The sequence below is a fragment of the Cryptomeria japonica genome, chromosome 7 (genome assembly GCF_030272615.1).
Source record: "Cryptomeria japonica chromosome 7, Sugi_1.0, whole genome shotgun sequence".
In the NCBI taxonomy this organism is placed as follows: Eukaryota; Viridiplantae; Streptophyta; class Pinopsida; order Cupressales; family Cupressaceae; genus Cryptomeria; species Cryptomeria japonica.
Window position 1 is genome coordinate 101,898,785 of NC_081411.1, and position 17,370 is coordinate 101,916,154.

A 17,370-nucleotide genomic window follows, 5' to 3' on the forward strand; every position below is an offset into this window, starting at 1 on the left:
TTTATAGACTGAGTGACACATCAAAGGCAACCAGGGCAAGGCAACAAAAGCATGGGCAACACAAACTCGGCTCTGGGGGTTATATGAAACTTGTTGCACAAATTGTATGTATCTCATGTAAATGAAATATTGCATCAAAATATTAATAAATTGTAAATGATTTTTTTTAATCAAAACAATGCAAGCAAAATTCATGACACCAAGCAAAAATGTAGGGCTTTGAATTCAATAGAGCGCCCACAGAATATGACAAGAGAATTGCCTACCAGCAAGGCTATACAACCATGGCTGATCGACTATGAGAATTGAATGGGCATACACAATATTCGAGTGCATCTGTCACACAGGTAAATATGCTAAATTGTTTCAAATTGAATAATTTACCAATAATCTAATTGATATTGAGTTCCAACATAAAGTGACTATATTTTTTTTAAATAAGCAAGCAATGATAATAATGTGCATTACATTGGAATGTAGTCTGCTAATCGTGAAACACTACCTACACATGAAGGTTCGGATGTGCATCCTAGTAATGGAGGTATTCATTTGCTATTCAAATTTATTTATGTAGTTATTAATACAATTAAATATCTTAATTTTTAATTAGAGTAGTAATTAATGTAACATTTTTTGTTAATATTTTAGAGCATGTAGTCAGTGGTCACCAAGTGGAGCGTGATCTAGGTACACAACATCAGAAACGTGATGTTCCCCAATCAGGTAAAGAGGACGATTATAATTCCTTTAAACAAATATAATTGCAATTGGTGTTCAACATTAATGTAACCTTTAGTATTTCAACTCCACATGATCTAGAGGGTGTTTAGCATGTTGAGGTTTAGGCTAGATAAAATGATGTGGCCCCATCAGGTAAAGAGTGGCGCAATAGTTATGTTCTCTAAATTAATGAAATACTTGTAACAATAATAAAAAATGTTTTAAATTTAACCCATTTCTTTGCTATTGCAGAGGACCCCCCTTCACTTTAGTGTCCTCATCCTTAGTATAGGACTAGGAATACATCAAGATCATGAGCAGACGGTGGAACAAATGCAGAGGGGGGGAATGATAAAGAAACTAATGTTCCACTTAGTCTTTTCATAGCTTCAAAGAAAAAAAAAATGATTGTAATCTACTTTATTTGATAATGACTGATTTTTAAGTGGTAATGAATGTAATTATGTGCTAATTAATGGTTATGAATGATATGTGTTAATTAATATTGATGAATGTTGCATGTTAATTAATTTTAACCAATGTTATGTGATTTTGATGAATGAATGTTATATTTTATTAATGGTAGAAATAGTGAATGAATGAATGTTATAAGATGTTAATGGGGAATTTAGAGTGATGTTAGGGGGGGGAGGGGCCAAATGTGCTTCCACCTTCACATGGTTGGCCCTGTTAAGTAGATAATATTAAACTATTCTCAAAACCAAGCGAAGCTCAACAAGATAACACACTTTTCAATATTTCATTATGTTGCACAGTTAATCTTATTGAATAATATATATTGAATCTTAATTGCAGGGTCCAACAAAGCCAACACAAAAAACAACACCACAAGTTGCTGGGTATAATGAACTCCCATATTGTCATGTATGTATAGTAACAGTATCAGTTGCTTCTAGTTTTGATATCCATGGCGGGACTACCAGAGTTATGAATATGCCTCATCCTTGTAAGTTTTTTTATTACTTGTCACTTTCTTTAGAATTTTATTACTTCATGAATGAGATGCTTTCAGATGTCTATTCCATGAATACCTCTCTATTATATTCTTCATGATCGATGTGTCTTCAGCATGTCCACTCCATGAGAACCTTTCTCATATATGCTTGTAACTTATGTGTATTTATATATTACTTCATGGTTTACATGTATGATTCATGCCTTACATGTATTCATATGTATGGTTTGTGCTTTACATAGATCCTTCATGCCTTATGAGCATTACATCATGCCTTCCAGTCTTCTCAAAATATTGCAAAATCATTCGACAAGAAAAAGAGTAGTAGAGGCTACATACCAAAATAAATTAGATCTCCCTCTTTATTTCTTCACTTTCTTCCCTATTTTCTTCCTCCCTTCTTTATCACTTCCCTTTATCTTTATTTTTCCTTGATATAACTAACCTTTTCTCCTTAATGTTCTTCATGAATCCAAAGACTCCTTTACACTCCCTACTTTACATCCATGGCAAGTACGTCCATAACTTCACTTAGTGTGAAGTAATTATTCTCCTTACATATATCTTTCATATATCCTTACATATATTACCATCCATATATATATCGACCTCATTCTAAGACTTTGAATCTGCCTCTTCTACCTCATTATGTGACAACAAAATGTGAGGATTTAAGAGAAGCTTCAAATCATAATAGCCCTTAGCATTGGCTCAGAAAGAGTCTCATATTATGCCTCCTAGATTGGATGGCTCTGATCCTCATCACACTATTCATCTTTGTCCTCCTCATTGGATTTTTTGCACTCGTGATGATAGAAAATTGAAGATTATCTTTCAACAATTTTTCATTTTTGTTTTCTCGCTTCTGATTCAAGTCTTTATATGTCCTAAAATTGTATGAGCCTAATATCTTCTACTCTTGTTGATAGTTTAGTGGCTCTGAACAATGGCTCCTTTGAAGCAGTGTGATCCTTGAAATTTTGGCCTTCCATGATGTGAAAAAGAGGTTATGTTATGAATAATGATCTAGATGATTTAGTTATTTCTTATTATGTTGAGTATGAGTAAATTTGGGCTTCCTTGGCTATGGTCACTATTTTGTACTAACTATTGTCATTTAGTGTGATTTGAGCATGGACTTCAAGTAATCATGAGGGTGGAAACAATCTTCAAGTGTTAGGGGGCATGTTGTCTTGACCAAGGGATGAAAGTATTGGGAAAGTACAAGTGATTAATATGTAGATCAATGTATCATTCACCTATTAATTCCTAGAAAAATTCTCAAATAAACAAGCAAAGAGGTATGTTGAGTGCATCTATACATTTTATGTTGCCATGATATAAGTAAGATATCAAAAATGTAACTTAGATTGATTTGAAATTTCAGTCATAAATATTAGATCTTCCTTGTGGATTTTTGAATGCATAATGTCTCGTTGATTTAAATATCTTTATTGCAAATACTCTTTTCAGCGTGAAACTCCACTCATTGAGGTCTCTTACTAAATGCATGTCAGTTATCCTATGAATGATGATACGTTTTGCAAGGATTTTATGGGGAAATCTTATTAATAGCTATGGTTGGGTTGTTAATTGTTTTGTGAAAATATATACAAGTATATTGGGAAATTAGAGTTATAAATACCATAAATTGTGTTTGAGATCATTGTCCTAATTGTAACAGTCAGCCACCATTAGCCCAAGGCCACACCAACACCATTATGACACCAAGGTTTGTGCATACTTGTGTAAGGGATACTCTTAGGACATTTCATTACCATTACATATACACACCTGGTGGGGTTTCCAAACACAACTTGTTTGAGTAGGCAGTATCACTGGTAAACTTGTGATTGTCACAATTGGTACCCTTAGGATAGTCATTAATATTTGGTCTATGGCACTTTTCTATGGCTTCCAAATGCTTCTATGGGGTGTGCAGGGGTCCCACACATCTCTTCCAGCATTCCATCCAAGGCACTTTACTCTCACCTATCTTATATTCCACTTTCTCTATGCTGCTATCCTAGAGGTCCGGTGATACATGTTGTTAACATTGTGTTGATAACTCCAAATTCATATATAAGCTCATCCTATGGTAACATGTTTATAGTCAATCAATAAGATTTTTCTAAGTGATTTCAAGTAAGATATTGATCTATATAGTTAATTTTGTGATTGATTTGAGGGACACATCCATTGTCAAACCTTAAGAAAATTTTGTTCCATATCCTAGATTTATTTTGTTTTAATTCTCAATGAGTAATTTTCAATAGTAATAAAGTGGTATATATCCTTATATTTCAATGACAAAAAATCAATTATTTGAATAAATACATATAAACATAAAACATATTTCTTAAATTACTTTGATATATTATGTATAACAAATTTCTATGGTTGCAAATTGCTTTGATATATTATGTATAATAGATTGCTATAACTGAATTTTTGTTCTATACTCTTGGATCCAATACTCATGATTTTGGATTTTAGATAGCATGCCTCGCTAGATTAATTTGGACTATATGTGTAGATTCATTGTGGTTTATGCTAAAAGAATTCAAACAATTGTACTACATAGTTTATGGGTAACTTCACTTAAGAAACTCATGTCTCATCTCAATTATGTTCAATTACATTGTCAATTTGAAGATTTGGTCAAGTTTGAGGTAGGAACTCAAATTCCTCCTTTGTTTTTCAATTGAATTGATTTTAGTTTGTTGCAAATGAATTGTTGAGTGAATTAAAGTATTCTTCCAATTTAAATCTCTCCATTTGGATGATTATATGATTTGTATGAACCAAATTTTGAAATTACGAGTATATATGAGGTTATGTTGTTCAATTCTATTTGGGATGTTGAAATGACAAATCGAGGGAGTATTGTATTGTTGAGTTGATTAGAATCAAAAGGCTATTCTTGCATTTTCATTTTATGCACTTTGAAATTTCAACGTTTTTGAGGTCCATCAGTTAAGCATGTTTGTCTTGGTCCCATAGACTATTTAGTCTCGTGGACATCATTAAAATCCTTCATTCATTCATTCATCAATGGTAATTGGCCTCATGACTTGTTTTTGGTCCAAACTTGAGAATTATTGAAAAGTGGTATTTGATGATTTTGAGATGATATTCTATTATGGAATTATGATAACATATAAGTGAATTTTGATAAGGTATCAATTGGAATTTGTTCTCTTGGTGTTGTGGACAATTGAGTATGTCTTGCTTATGTATGAAAATGACATTTTGCAATTGAGACAATTTGATGTATTTGAGATGTCTTGCATTTAGATATGGCATGAGCTTAGTCCTAGAGAGAGTCTAGGGAGTGGCTCCCACTCGTGTCCCTCATCTAAAAGTGGTACACTTGGCCTTCGTGTTTGGGGAGTTTTGTAAACAAGTGATAACATAACAATAGACTTGGGTTAAAACAAATAACAATATAATTGGTTCCTTGAGCACGCCTTGAGCACTATCACAACACTAAGGTTGTTTTGGGAAGGCATGCTCGCACATGGTTCATACCCTATTTCATCCCCTTGATTTGCTTTAAAGGCTCTTGTATTTGGGTTAGCTAATTCTCTATCAACACCATTTTTAATAGGTTTACCAGTACTCAGTGGTTCATACAGTCCTCTTAGGAGTTGGACCATCTCAACCATGGTGTGCCTAATCATATTAGATTCAAACCAGTGTGCGTCATATTATCTTGAAACCTATGCCCCCTATTGGTAGCTAATAGGGATAGAATATCATTCTCTTTACATATCAATGAGGTGTGTTTTACGTCTAGATAATAATAATAAAAAAATTAAATAAATAGCCATCAGAATGATGATGGATACTAGACTTTGCACCAACGATGGAATTGTTGGATCAACAACATTCTCGTCGGTGCAAAGTTTCAGGATTCCATTGAAATTCAGACCCAACTAAACAAACATCTGACGAGGATGTTGTATGTCTGACGGAACTTCCTTGTTGCATGATTGTCGATGCATATTATTGGACCGACGACAAAACCTTCAAACCAACAGCATTCTCATCAGTGCAAATTTCTAGAATTCCGTTGAAATTCTGACGCAATTTAAACAAACATCTGATGACTTTTTTGACCAGAAGAGTGATCATGCCCACCATCGGCAAAGTCCATGGTGTCATCGTAATGAAAATGTTCAAAGGCATCGTCGAAAAATCTAATGACAAATTTTTGACAGCTACTTTTTTTGGCAGTCCGACAAAAAGTTGTCGCAATTCTGACAATCGGTCATCGGAAATTAGCCGCGAATGTACTAGTATTTTGATTAGAGACATTTTGTTGACATGGATGCTATTGATGAGGATCTCAACAAGAAATTTTGAGGAGCCTATACCTTGGTTGGATGTGATTTTAACGTGGACCTATGACTTGGATATCTTGCAGGAACATTCTTACTCTCCATACTTTGTCTACTCAAGAATATATCACTTGAGAGGTATATCCCATTATTACTTGTAAGTGTATTATGATTTATTCTTTGTCTTCTCATTTATATGGATCTTGAGATATATTTATTTAGTTTTGGATGGTTCATTTGAGTATTCTTTATATCCTTATGTATTGTGGTTAATTTATGATAGCATTCATTGATGTTGAGTTTAGAAGGTTATTCCATTGGATTAGGAATGGATTTTTGGTTTGATCTTCTTAGTTAGACAGGCTTACATCCATGTTGATTGCATGATATATATATTTTTTTGATCTTATGAGGTTGAATGGATGGGTGATTTTTATTCTATTCTCTTTGAGGTTTTATGGAGGAGATCATACTTGATAAAATTGGCATTTAGAGGAGTATGTATAAGAACATGTTACAGGTTTTGATTTGAATTTCCTCTCCTTGGTATTAGTTATCTTCTTGGATTTTTGGTTTCACATTAAATTGGATTAGAGGTTTGATTGGAGTTATGGTGATCACTATTTTGCATGGTCATGTGTTGTTATGTGTGTGATGACATGGATGTTCCTTTATTTCCTTTATTTATCGAGTGTGAAGAACTTGGGAAAGCTATGGAGACTTGTTGTTAGAGTTGTACTTGCAATTTATTTGTTTAATAGTTTTCCATATTATTGTGGGTGTTCCCTTATAGTACATGGTTTTTATTACACATTCTATATGACCCTATTAGTGAATCTTTGGACTTCTTAATAATTTTAAGATTTGACATTACCTATGTAGTGAGATTTCTCTAGATGTATTTGTCATGGGTATGGCATTTGGAGCTTATGATTACATGTTATAGATTGTATATGTTAATGTAATGAAATTTATTTGATATGTTTTGTATACCTTAAAGCAATGGTAGATGTATTAGCACTTTTTGTGGGTGAAATTTTAGCTATGGATATGGTTTCTTGACAACTACTGGTGCATATTAATACCTTTAAATTGAGTGTTTGTGTTTGGGATATTAGTTGTTATAATTTGTTGTGATAGATTATGTTGTTTCTCTTTGGATGGCTTCTTATCTTTGTATAAAGTGGAAATGCAACCTAGTAAGTAAAGAATAGAATCGAGTTACACCAAAACTTGAGACTGAAATATAAGACACCCCAATCACTACAAAAGAGAAAGATGCTATAGAAGATAAAGACAAATTAAATGCAAAAGAAAAGAGATGTGAAAAAGAACCTAAGACGCCTACAAAGTATGTGAAGGAAAATCCTTTAGAAGATTAGATCATTGCAGACAAAGATAAAGGATTTCGAACTAGAGGAAGACTTGTTGAGGCTAACAAACAAGAAAATTTTCTTCTCTTATCTAAGGTGGATCCAAATAATCTTGCAGAGGCTAGCAAAGATAATGGATGGATGAAGTCAATGGAAGAAGAAGCGAATCAGATAGAAAAGCATCAAACATGGGAATTGATAGCTAGACCAATGGACGAGAATGTGATAGGAATAAAGTGGGTGTTCTAGAACAAGCTAAATAAAAAAGGATAATTCACAAGAAACAAGGCAAGAATAGTATGGAAAGGCCATTCACAAGTTGAAGGTATAGACTTTAAGAAGACTTTTTCTCTAGTAGATCTATGATTGAAGTTATAAAGATGTTTCTTGCATTTGTTTCTTACAAGAAATTAAAGTTATATCAAATGAATGTTAAATTAGTATTCTTAAATGAAAAACTTGAAGAAGAGGCTTACATTGAATAATTGGATAGGATTCAATTGTCAAAAGATCTAGATACGGTCTAATAACTCAAAAAGGCAATTTATGGACTAAATGACCACCTAGAGATTGGTATGTAAGGTTGGATAGATATTTGTTACAATATAAATTCAAGAAGGTACCACATATAGTAATATTTACTTCAATGTTGAAAGTGGGAAACTATTGATAGTGGTTGTATATATCGATGATGTCACTTTTGGTGGAAGTGAAGATATTTTTAAGAATTTTTCAAATAAAATGCAAAAATATTTTGAGATGTGAATGATTGGTTATTTATAATTTTTTCTTGGTCTTCAAATAACATAGTCAAAAGATGGTAGTTAAATTTATTAGGACAATTACATCATGAGGATGTTAAAGAAGTTTGGTATGGAGAACTGTAAACCAATTTGAATCCCCTTGGTTGTCTTTTAAGCAAGGATGATGAATATCTAGAGGTGGATCAAAAGCTTTATAGATCTATGATTGATTGATTGTTGTATTTGATTGCCTCAAGACTGAATACTATGCATGTTGTTTCTTTGGTTGCTAGATATCAAACTAATTCAAAGCAATCTCTTGATCAAGTAGTGAAACTTTAGGATATTCAAATATTTGAAAGGGACTTTGGATTTTGGTTTGTGTTATAAGAAGAATGGTTATTTCTCTTTGAAATATTATATAAATTTTGATTGGGTGGGATGTGTCGATGATAAAAAAAGTACAATTTGTGTTGCATTTTTCTTAGGTCTCTTGGTTGAGAAAGAAGTAAGATTCAATTTTATTATCTAGAACAAAAGTAGAGTATATTGCAATAGCATCCTATTGCACTCAAGTTATGTGGATGAGAAAAACCTCGAAAGATATCAAGGTGATGTATGATGAGATAAATATTAATTTATGTTATAATACAAGTGCAATCAACATTTCAAAGAATTTGGTAATACATTCAAGGACTAAACACATTTCCATCTAGTTTCACTTCTTAAGTGATAAGTTTGTATAGAGGAAAGTTAAATTGGAATATGCTCAATGAATGTTAAATTAACATAAAGTGTGTCACATTGGGTACACAAGCCCCAAGTAACCATCTTAAGCAAAACATAACAAAATGGTCAAAATAGAGAAAACCAAGAGACCATTGCCATCAATGACAAAGGGGGGGATTTTTCAAAACATGAGTTTGTGTTATCATTGATGTCAAAAAATTTGACATGGAAAATTTTGCTAGTATTGTCATTAATGTCACACTTGTGTGGATTGATGACAAAAGTGAAGAAGAAGTTATAGTTAGTTAGTTGTTTTTTTAGTGCAGTTGTGGTTGTTATTGTAAATATAATTATTGCTTGGTATGCATGGTCTAGAAATGAGTGTTAGGATGTTATTACGATGTTTCATGGTGATATTAAGTATGTGGTTTTTCCAAAAGGTGACAATAGTGAAATCTGAATTATGCAGAAAAGAGTAATTAAATTCTTTATTAGAGAATTCTCTACATTCCTCGACTTTTGTAGTTGATGGTTTATAGTTCTAGATATAATTTCTATGTTTTGTGGATGTTGCACTATTATGCTTATAGGTCTTCGATTGTTCAAGTGTTGAAGTTGGTTGTTGCAATTTGTTGACAGTGAGGTCGTCTATCAAGACTGGTTAAGAGAATTCTCCACATTGCTTCACACTATTGGTTAAAGTGTTCTGACTTGGAGGCAATTTTCTTATTTTTCATGTAATGTTCTACTTCATATTTGAAGTGTTGTTTGGCTCTACAAGAGAAGTTATGTTGTTTTGTTGTTCATCTTTATCTATTGTGTTTGTCTTTAGAAGACTCAATTGGTTTATCTTATTTAGATCATATAGTTTTGGTCTAGATATTTAGTGGAGATTACATTAAAGTGTTTTCATGGGTCTTACTATGGCACGTGAAGATCCACATTAAGTTATTTTCAATGGAAGATTTTTTGGGTTGACTGGTTAATGTGCTATAGTGTTTATCTACATGTTACATTTGATGTCAACTTTGGAGGATATGTTTGTGTGTGCAATTCATTGGTATTGACTAAGTAAGACATGTTGTGATGTATTGTGGTTCCATTTTTCTCCTAAAATTGATCATATTTACTTCATTTGCTTATGATGGTCAGCATTGTGTAATTCATGTTTATTCTATCTATGGCTAACCTAGTTGCATTTTTCCATGAATAAGTTCACATAAATAAACCCTACATTCTATCTTGACTTGATATATTCTCTTCCCTCTTTATCTTTCAAACCTAATAGATTTTTCTATGATGTATGTTATGTTTTGATAACTTTTTAAATAGCTCCAAGATCTCTCTGTGTCCTTTGTTTACTTGAGTAATTCTTCATTTTCATGGTTGTAGATTCAATGCTCCTTCTACAGTTTGAATACCTCTAAAATCTATGATTTGATTGTGCCTATGTTCAAAACAAAAAACCCTTGATCTTTGTGCTCTTTTACTAGTGCCCATGACATTATTTTCCTTACTCTGATAACACTTTGAAGGAGATAGGGACAAACTAAGAAAATTACTATACCAATAACAAAGACATTTTTGGAACCCTCAAATGGAGGCATTATCTGATTTAGAAAACTAATAAATATCTTATTAAATAATCATTTAATATATTTTTCTTCCTTCTAACAAAAAACCATGCATTAAATATTTTTAGTCTAGAATAAAATATTATTAGTTCTTCTAACATTTTTATGCTCTTTAACCAAGAATTTTTTTACCAATCTAAAATAAGATTTTGGAACCAATAGAAGATAGTAATAGGGAGTAAACTTCTCAAAATTTAGGAAATAGAAAATAATTATGCGAAATAGAAGCCCCAACCTTTGGTAAAATGTGATTCATAAAATGTTTTGTTATCATTGATATTAGGAGAGACAAAAAGAATGTGTTGTAGAACAAAGTCTAATCAATTTAATCATTTGTTTTTTCTTTTCTTGGAAAAGAGATCAAAATATATCAATTACCAATTTTAAAGTTTATTAAAGAGTATGTGCGTTATTGCTACTTGAAGTTGAATTATTATTTTTCAAATCTAAATAACTCTCTTGTGGGATTTGAAATTGTGACCTCCATTTCGAGAGCACAAATTCTGCACCACTAGGCCAATTCAAAATGTACATGTGTGCATGATTTTTACATAATATAATATACAATATTTAATATCTTAAATAAAATTATACACTTTTAATAAATACAATCTAATATAATTGATCAAAATTATAATTTAATATATTTAAAAATAATCTTTCATCCTTAAAAATTATTATTTTTTAATTACAAACTTTATTAAACTTTAATATTAATATTTGTTATTAGTTATGTGATACAACTCCTCTCTAAGTTAGGTAGATAATTTATAACACATTTTTGTGGTCCTATAATCAAGCATATAACTAAGTGAAAATGCCTTGATGCCAAATAGTTGATGGGGCATTGTAAATATGTCTCATGTTCATAATTTATATGAAAAGGGTTTTATTCTCTTTATCAGCTTTTGTTTCCTTTCCACTGACCATTCTCACCCCTTTTACAAAGAGGAATAGCAATTCAACTATGTCACGAAACCTGTCTCTTTCTTTATGCGTGACCACAGAATTAAAGATAGACCAGGCCTTAACCACAACCACAGTTTCAGTAATAGATAACTTTGAATATTCTCCTGAATAGCATACATATGCCATTTAGTTTAGTGAATGCTATCCATACTTTCTTGTGCTATTACTCTGAGAATGGATCCAATGACAGGCATGACAGCAAAAGAAGCAGAAGCCATTGTGAATGTGAAGAGAACGTCTATGGTAAAACCAGCTATCATAACCCCCAGGCAGACCATGTTTCTCTCCAACCTTGATCTCGGTTGGTTACTCATCAACAACGTTCAGAGGCTTTTCTTCTATCCACAGTCTCCTTTCACCAAATACTCTACATTAATAGAAGGCCTAAAGAAAAGCCTCTCCTCAGTTTTAGTGTATTTCTATCCTCTGGCTGGTCGTTTGAAGATGGGAGAATCCGGCAGAATAGAGGTTGATTGCAACGATGAAGGTGTAGGATTTAGGGAGGCACCAATTAACATACTCTTCCAAGACCTGGAAAAAGATGGGTTTCGGTGTAAGCCCTTCTTCCCAGAGCTTGTCCACGAGGTGGATCTTTCCGCGGATGAAACTTACACTAGACCTCTTCTCCTAATACAGGTATTTGGACATTTTTTTCCTGTATCACTTTCAAAACCCTGATCAATTTCTTTTCTCTTAAAGAATGCTGGGTATTTTAGTGTACAGCTTTTGAGGGAGGGGGGATATGCATCGGAACCACCCTTTATCATGTTATAGCAGATGGAAATTCGTTTTGGCATTTCATGACATCATGGGCAGAGTGTAGCAGAGGCCTCCCCCTTTCCAAACCTCCTCAGCACGAGAGAACAGTTTGGAATCTGTTTCTCCAGGGGAAGCCGCTTGCCCTGACTCAAGGATGCTCGGCTAAAATTTGGAATAGATTAGGTATTTCCACCTTCATCGATTTATTTGAGAATGACTGTCTGATTAAGTGGGATGAATTAAGAATCAAGTACAATCTTCCTGCTGCTCATAAAAAAACATATAACATGATTACTAGAGCTTGCACCAATATACCTTCAATATGTCTCATAGACTCGCATAGATTTATAAACAGTAAATGGCCGGATGGAACTGTGCTGTGGAAAACAAAAGCTAAAAATGTGTACAATACCATGAATAACAATCAGGAGATTATTAAGCATGTCAATACTTGCTGGTATACCTCACTGGATACGAAGCAATGGAATAAAAATTTTTATCGAAACTGGAAATCCTACATCGATCCCAAGATCAAATGTTTTAAATGGCTTATTTTGATCAATAGGCTTCCTATCAGCAGTTACTTGGTCCCTAATGATCTCTGTAAGCTTTGTAACAGACAGGAATCTTACAGGCATATTTTCTTTGAATGTAAATTTGCTCAGAAGGTGTGGGCTCTGTGTGGAGTAACTTATCCCAAGTACATTGATATTTTAGAAATACTGACTGGATATATTCATGGTCTCAAAAATGATTCTAATATTTTATGGTTTATTATCTCGTCTAACATCTTGTGGCAATTATGGAAGTGCAGGAATGAAGAAAGGTTTCAAGGCGTGCATAGATCTCTTACTGAGTTATTCTTAAAACTCACCCTTTTGAAAATTTCTTCGCAGGTCTGTATCACTATGATGATCGAGAAGGAGAAACTGAGCAGATTCCTCAAGATGGGTCACTCCGCTATGTTCGTTTTTGAAATGAAAGACGGTTACAACTATCGTAACCACATGAACAATATGGTCCTATTCAACAAAACGGTGAAAAAACTACACAAAGAAATCGTCAAGAATAAGAATGCGACCGATGATCAGATAAAAATGATAGCCCAAATTCAAGCCAACAAAAGCATCGCTTGGATGGAAGGTCCGCTTGGATGGACCGCTTGGATGGAACAATATGAAGACCTGTTACATTAAACCTTTGTATATGATAATTATCATTTTGTAATACTGTCTCTGTATGGTGTATTGATGTAACTTTTGCTTAGCATACTCGGTTTTTGTTTTCTCTCCGTGTGAGGCATGCCTCCGGAGTTGAAAAACTTGAGATTCCTTTTCGTACTGTAATTTCTGTTGATAACTCTATAATCAATATAAAAAACATTTAATAATTTCATATTTACAAATATTCAAGAGTATTTTGTTTACAATTATATCTTATTTGAAAAGATTTTAAATTGATATATATTTATAGTAAACATTATAGGATCATATATATTATATATGAATATTAAATAATAATCATTTAATAATTATTATTGATAATATCAAAATCTTAAATCTTATCTAAAGTTTCTAAATTGATGGTTAAGACAATCTTATTAAAATAATTTAAAAATTAAAATTAACTAAGTTTCAAAATACATATAATATAGTAAAAACTATTTTAAGAGTTCATATTAAAATATTTTAAAAATTAAAAACAACTATATCCTATCTTTTCAAAATATTCTAAATCACTTTGCATTTTTATAATAACATTACGAAATAATGTATATTGATATTATAAATTAGAATAATATATTGTATTTTTTCTAATAATTTTAAATAGTTTATTAATAACTTAAAGTGTCATATATAGTTTTATAAAAATATTAAATGTCAATCCATACAGTCTAATAAATTTTTAAGCTGTCATATACACTCCAAAAGTGAAAAAAATTCTATATAGGCCATCAAATTCCACACCAACATATCACCACTTAGAATCTCAACTCCTACACAACTAAGCATTGTTGCAGGAAGGTAACAAAACAACAAGGAAGGTAACTTATGTATCAAAATTAAAAAAGAAAGAGGAAAATATATGTGGACTATTTATGAGTGTTTCAATAATTCTTCCAAAACCTTTTTATTTTAGATTCTATTTTTTAAGTATAATTAGTATTTCCTATTTGCTTCATATTGCTATGGGATATGTCTTTACTTATAAAGAAGCTTTAGGAAGGGGATGTCGATGGACTGATATGATCTAAAAGAATTACATAGAGGTTGAAATAACAGAATTAATCATAGACAAGATGCTTCTTCCCTTAAAGAGTTATAGTGAAACCTCACTTAGAATGCTTTGTATCTTTCGACAAATTCTCAGTTTTAGCTATTAAGTCCTCTCTATCAAAATTGGATGATATGATCTCGATATTTAATATATATAAAAGGGTTTTGGACAACATGAAAATAGGATTAATTTATGGCTTCCACATTAGAAAAGAGAAAAGCAGACCAAAAGATGACATTGAGGGAAGGAATTTATAAAGGATTCAGAGTATTCCAAGATCTTATAGATCAAATTTTAAAATCATTTTGAGTCATGTATTTCAAGAACATACATGCTCTTTACTACAAGCTACAAAAAGCATAGAATATAAAGAAAGAACAAACACAAAAATAATCTAATAGCTTAAATGAATTAGATCACAAAATGAAGACACATGCATATAGGATATAAAGTGTAACTTTTCTCTACAAATAATGGTGAAAAAGACTAAAAATACTCATTTGACCCACTTAATTAAGACTAGCTAAAAGTAGGCATGTAAATCCCTCTTGACTAGCACACATAAGAAAGTGTAAGTCCAATTGTAGGAATAATCCATGGTGAAACAATAATATTTTAGATTAATATTTTCCCTTAAGAATAGCTCGTAGAATCCATGTGATTAAATAATATATTACCTTGATATATCTCCTTAAGAACAGCTCGGGTGGGTAGAAAAAAAAAAGGGTCTCAACAATTGTAGGCTTAATTAGGTACTTGGATAATTGATATCTCTCAAAAGGTGAAGAAAAAGAGAAAGTTGTGTACGAAAAAACTCTCAAGGAAGTTAAAAAGCCCCCTAAAGATGATATTGCTAACATAGATTGCACCCTTAATTGAAGGCATAGATGAATGAACTTTCTCTATGTGAAAGGCTTGTTGAATTTATTAGTAAGCTACTCTAAAGGCTAGTAAAAATTAAGACATGGATATGATAATAAAGAAGCTCCCAAATAATATGTATGTGAATATTTGTGTAGGAGAAACTTGGTTGATTGGCAATCCTACATCATCCAAAACCTTTTAATTTGTGTTTCCAATTTTGCTTTGGTTTCAATTTTTGGTTGTGTCTCTCTAATCTGTTGACTGTGATAAGTAAGTTAAAATCATGTCTCAACTCTATGGTGATCAATCTATGAATTAGTTTGGAACAAGGCATGGAATCAGAAGTTATAGTTGTGATTTCTCTTATCATGATGCATATAAATGTGTAAGCATGGACAAGGCATGCAAACTATCTGACAAAATGGCTCAAAGAGACATTGTCTCTTGGATTGCAACAACTCCAAGAAGTGCAAAAAATGGATTCATAAAAAAGGCTTTATAAACACCTGCCAAATTTTACTATCCTTGGAAGACACATGGATATCATTTTGTAACCACAAATTAAGACTCTTGAAACTAGCAAACATTATGAAGCTTTATTGATGACTGTTCAAAGAGATTGAAATGGCAGAAAGAAAGAGTTAAAATTCATTAAGTGGAATACAAAATCAATAGAAATTTAATCAATAACAAATTCTCTAAATAATATTGCTTGAGAATTGAAAAGGCATTGTGAAAAGCAGAAAAAAATGCCTCAAATGGAGTCGAACATACAATAGGACTAGTGAATGTGTAAGACCATTGAATAAAGATGAAATGATAGCGAGGAAGGTCTAAAACACTAAGGATGAAATGACATAAAAGTAGAGAATCAAACAAGTAGGAGGATGGGATCTTTGTGGGGGGTTGTTTAGTGTGGGCATCGGCTAGAGAGTGCCTTGAAAAACTTAGAGGTGGTAGTTGTGCCTTTAGCTAGTGAGGTCAAAGAGGAGGCAATGTCTATTATTCTTTGTTTAGAAAATTAATAAAATCAGTTCTGTTGCAATCTTCTGTGACTCAAAATTCAAAATGAGTGTAGAGAGGCTTTGCTTGTGTTTGTGTTGAGTTTTTTCGAATTTACAAGATGAAGGATTTTCTCTTGCATCATTCATTTTGTGTATTTGTTTCAAGATTATTATTAGTTTTAAATTATGATGTTTCAATATGCTAATTAATATATTTATCATTTTCCTTTTTCTTTAAATTTTAAATTTAATAAAATAAAAAATTATATTAATATTATTATAAAAAAAAAAAATATTTAAATATTAGTTAAAATCTAAAAATAAAATTCATATTATGTTTTCTATAATAAAAAGTAATTATTTGAAAAGAAACAAAATGCATAATGCATGTATTTTGAAAAAGTAATAAAAAATGAAAATTTTTAATTTCTTAAACTATCCTTTCTTTCTAAGGAAATGTAATGTTTATAGAGATTTTAAAGTAGAACTTTTAATAAAATAATATAAAATTCATTCTAACTTGAAATAGAAGATTAGATCATTTTAGTTTTAAAATGTGAAATACTTGTTTTCAAGAACGTAAACTATCGAACCACTTAAATGGAGAGAACTTAAAATAGGAAACATAAGTTTAGTACTACTTTAAAAAGCTCCCATGAGCATGGGAAAGGCCCTCGCATGGGCTATGAACAGCGGAGTATTTTTGTTCATAAGGAAGAACGGGAGGCTTGGGAAAGCCAATTTGCCCATGGGAAAACTCACTTGCTTTTGTGTGAGCTCTAGTATTATATGGGTTTTAATTTTCATTATAGAGCCAATTTTTGGATCATCAATTGCACAACTAGCTGGGAAAATTCAAGTTGTTTGGAGGAATGGCAAAAACGAAAATATGTAGAACGCAATGATGCATAGTTTGAATAGAAATGAGACAATGAGGAGGGCAAGATGGCATTGTTTTATCTCCTCTATTTCTATAAGA

At 31.9% G+C, this 17,370-nt stretch overlaps 1 protein-coding gene across 1 annotated transcript; it reads left to right on the plus strand.

Moving 5' to 3' along the window:
• Positions 1-11,570: 11,570 nt before the first annotated feature.
• LOC131064250 (uncharacterized) lies at positions 11,571-13,442 on the plus strand. Its single transcript, XM_057998344.2, has 2 exons — positions 11,571-12,123; positions 12,204-13,442. Exons 1-2 carry the CDS (start codon positions 11,626-11,628, stop codon positions 13,440-13,442), a joined length of 1,737 nt encoding a protein of 578 aa, XP_057854327.2. The 5' UTR covers positions 11,571-11,625.
• Positions 13,443-17,370: the final 3,928 nt, after the last annotated feature.

Coding starts and splice junctions, on each gene's coding strand:
- LOC131064250 (XM_057998344.2), top strand. CDS start 11,626: ATGCTATCCATACTTTCTTGTGCTATTACTCTGAGAATGGATCCAATG. Junction 12,124..12,203: donor GACCTCTTCTCCTAATACAG/GTATTTGGACAT, acceptor TGGGTATTTTAG/TGTACAGCTTTTGAGGGAGG.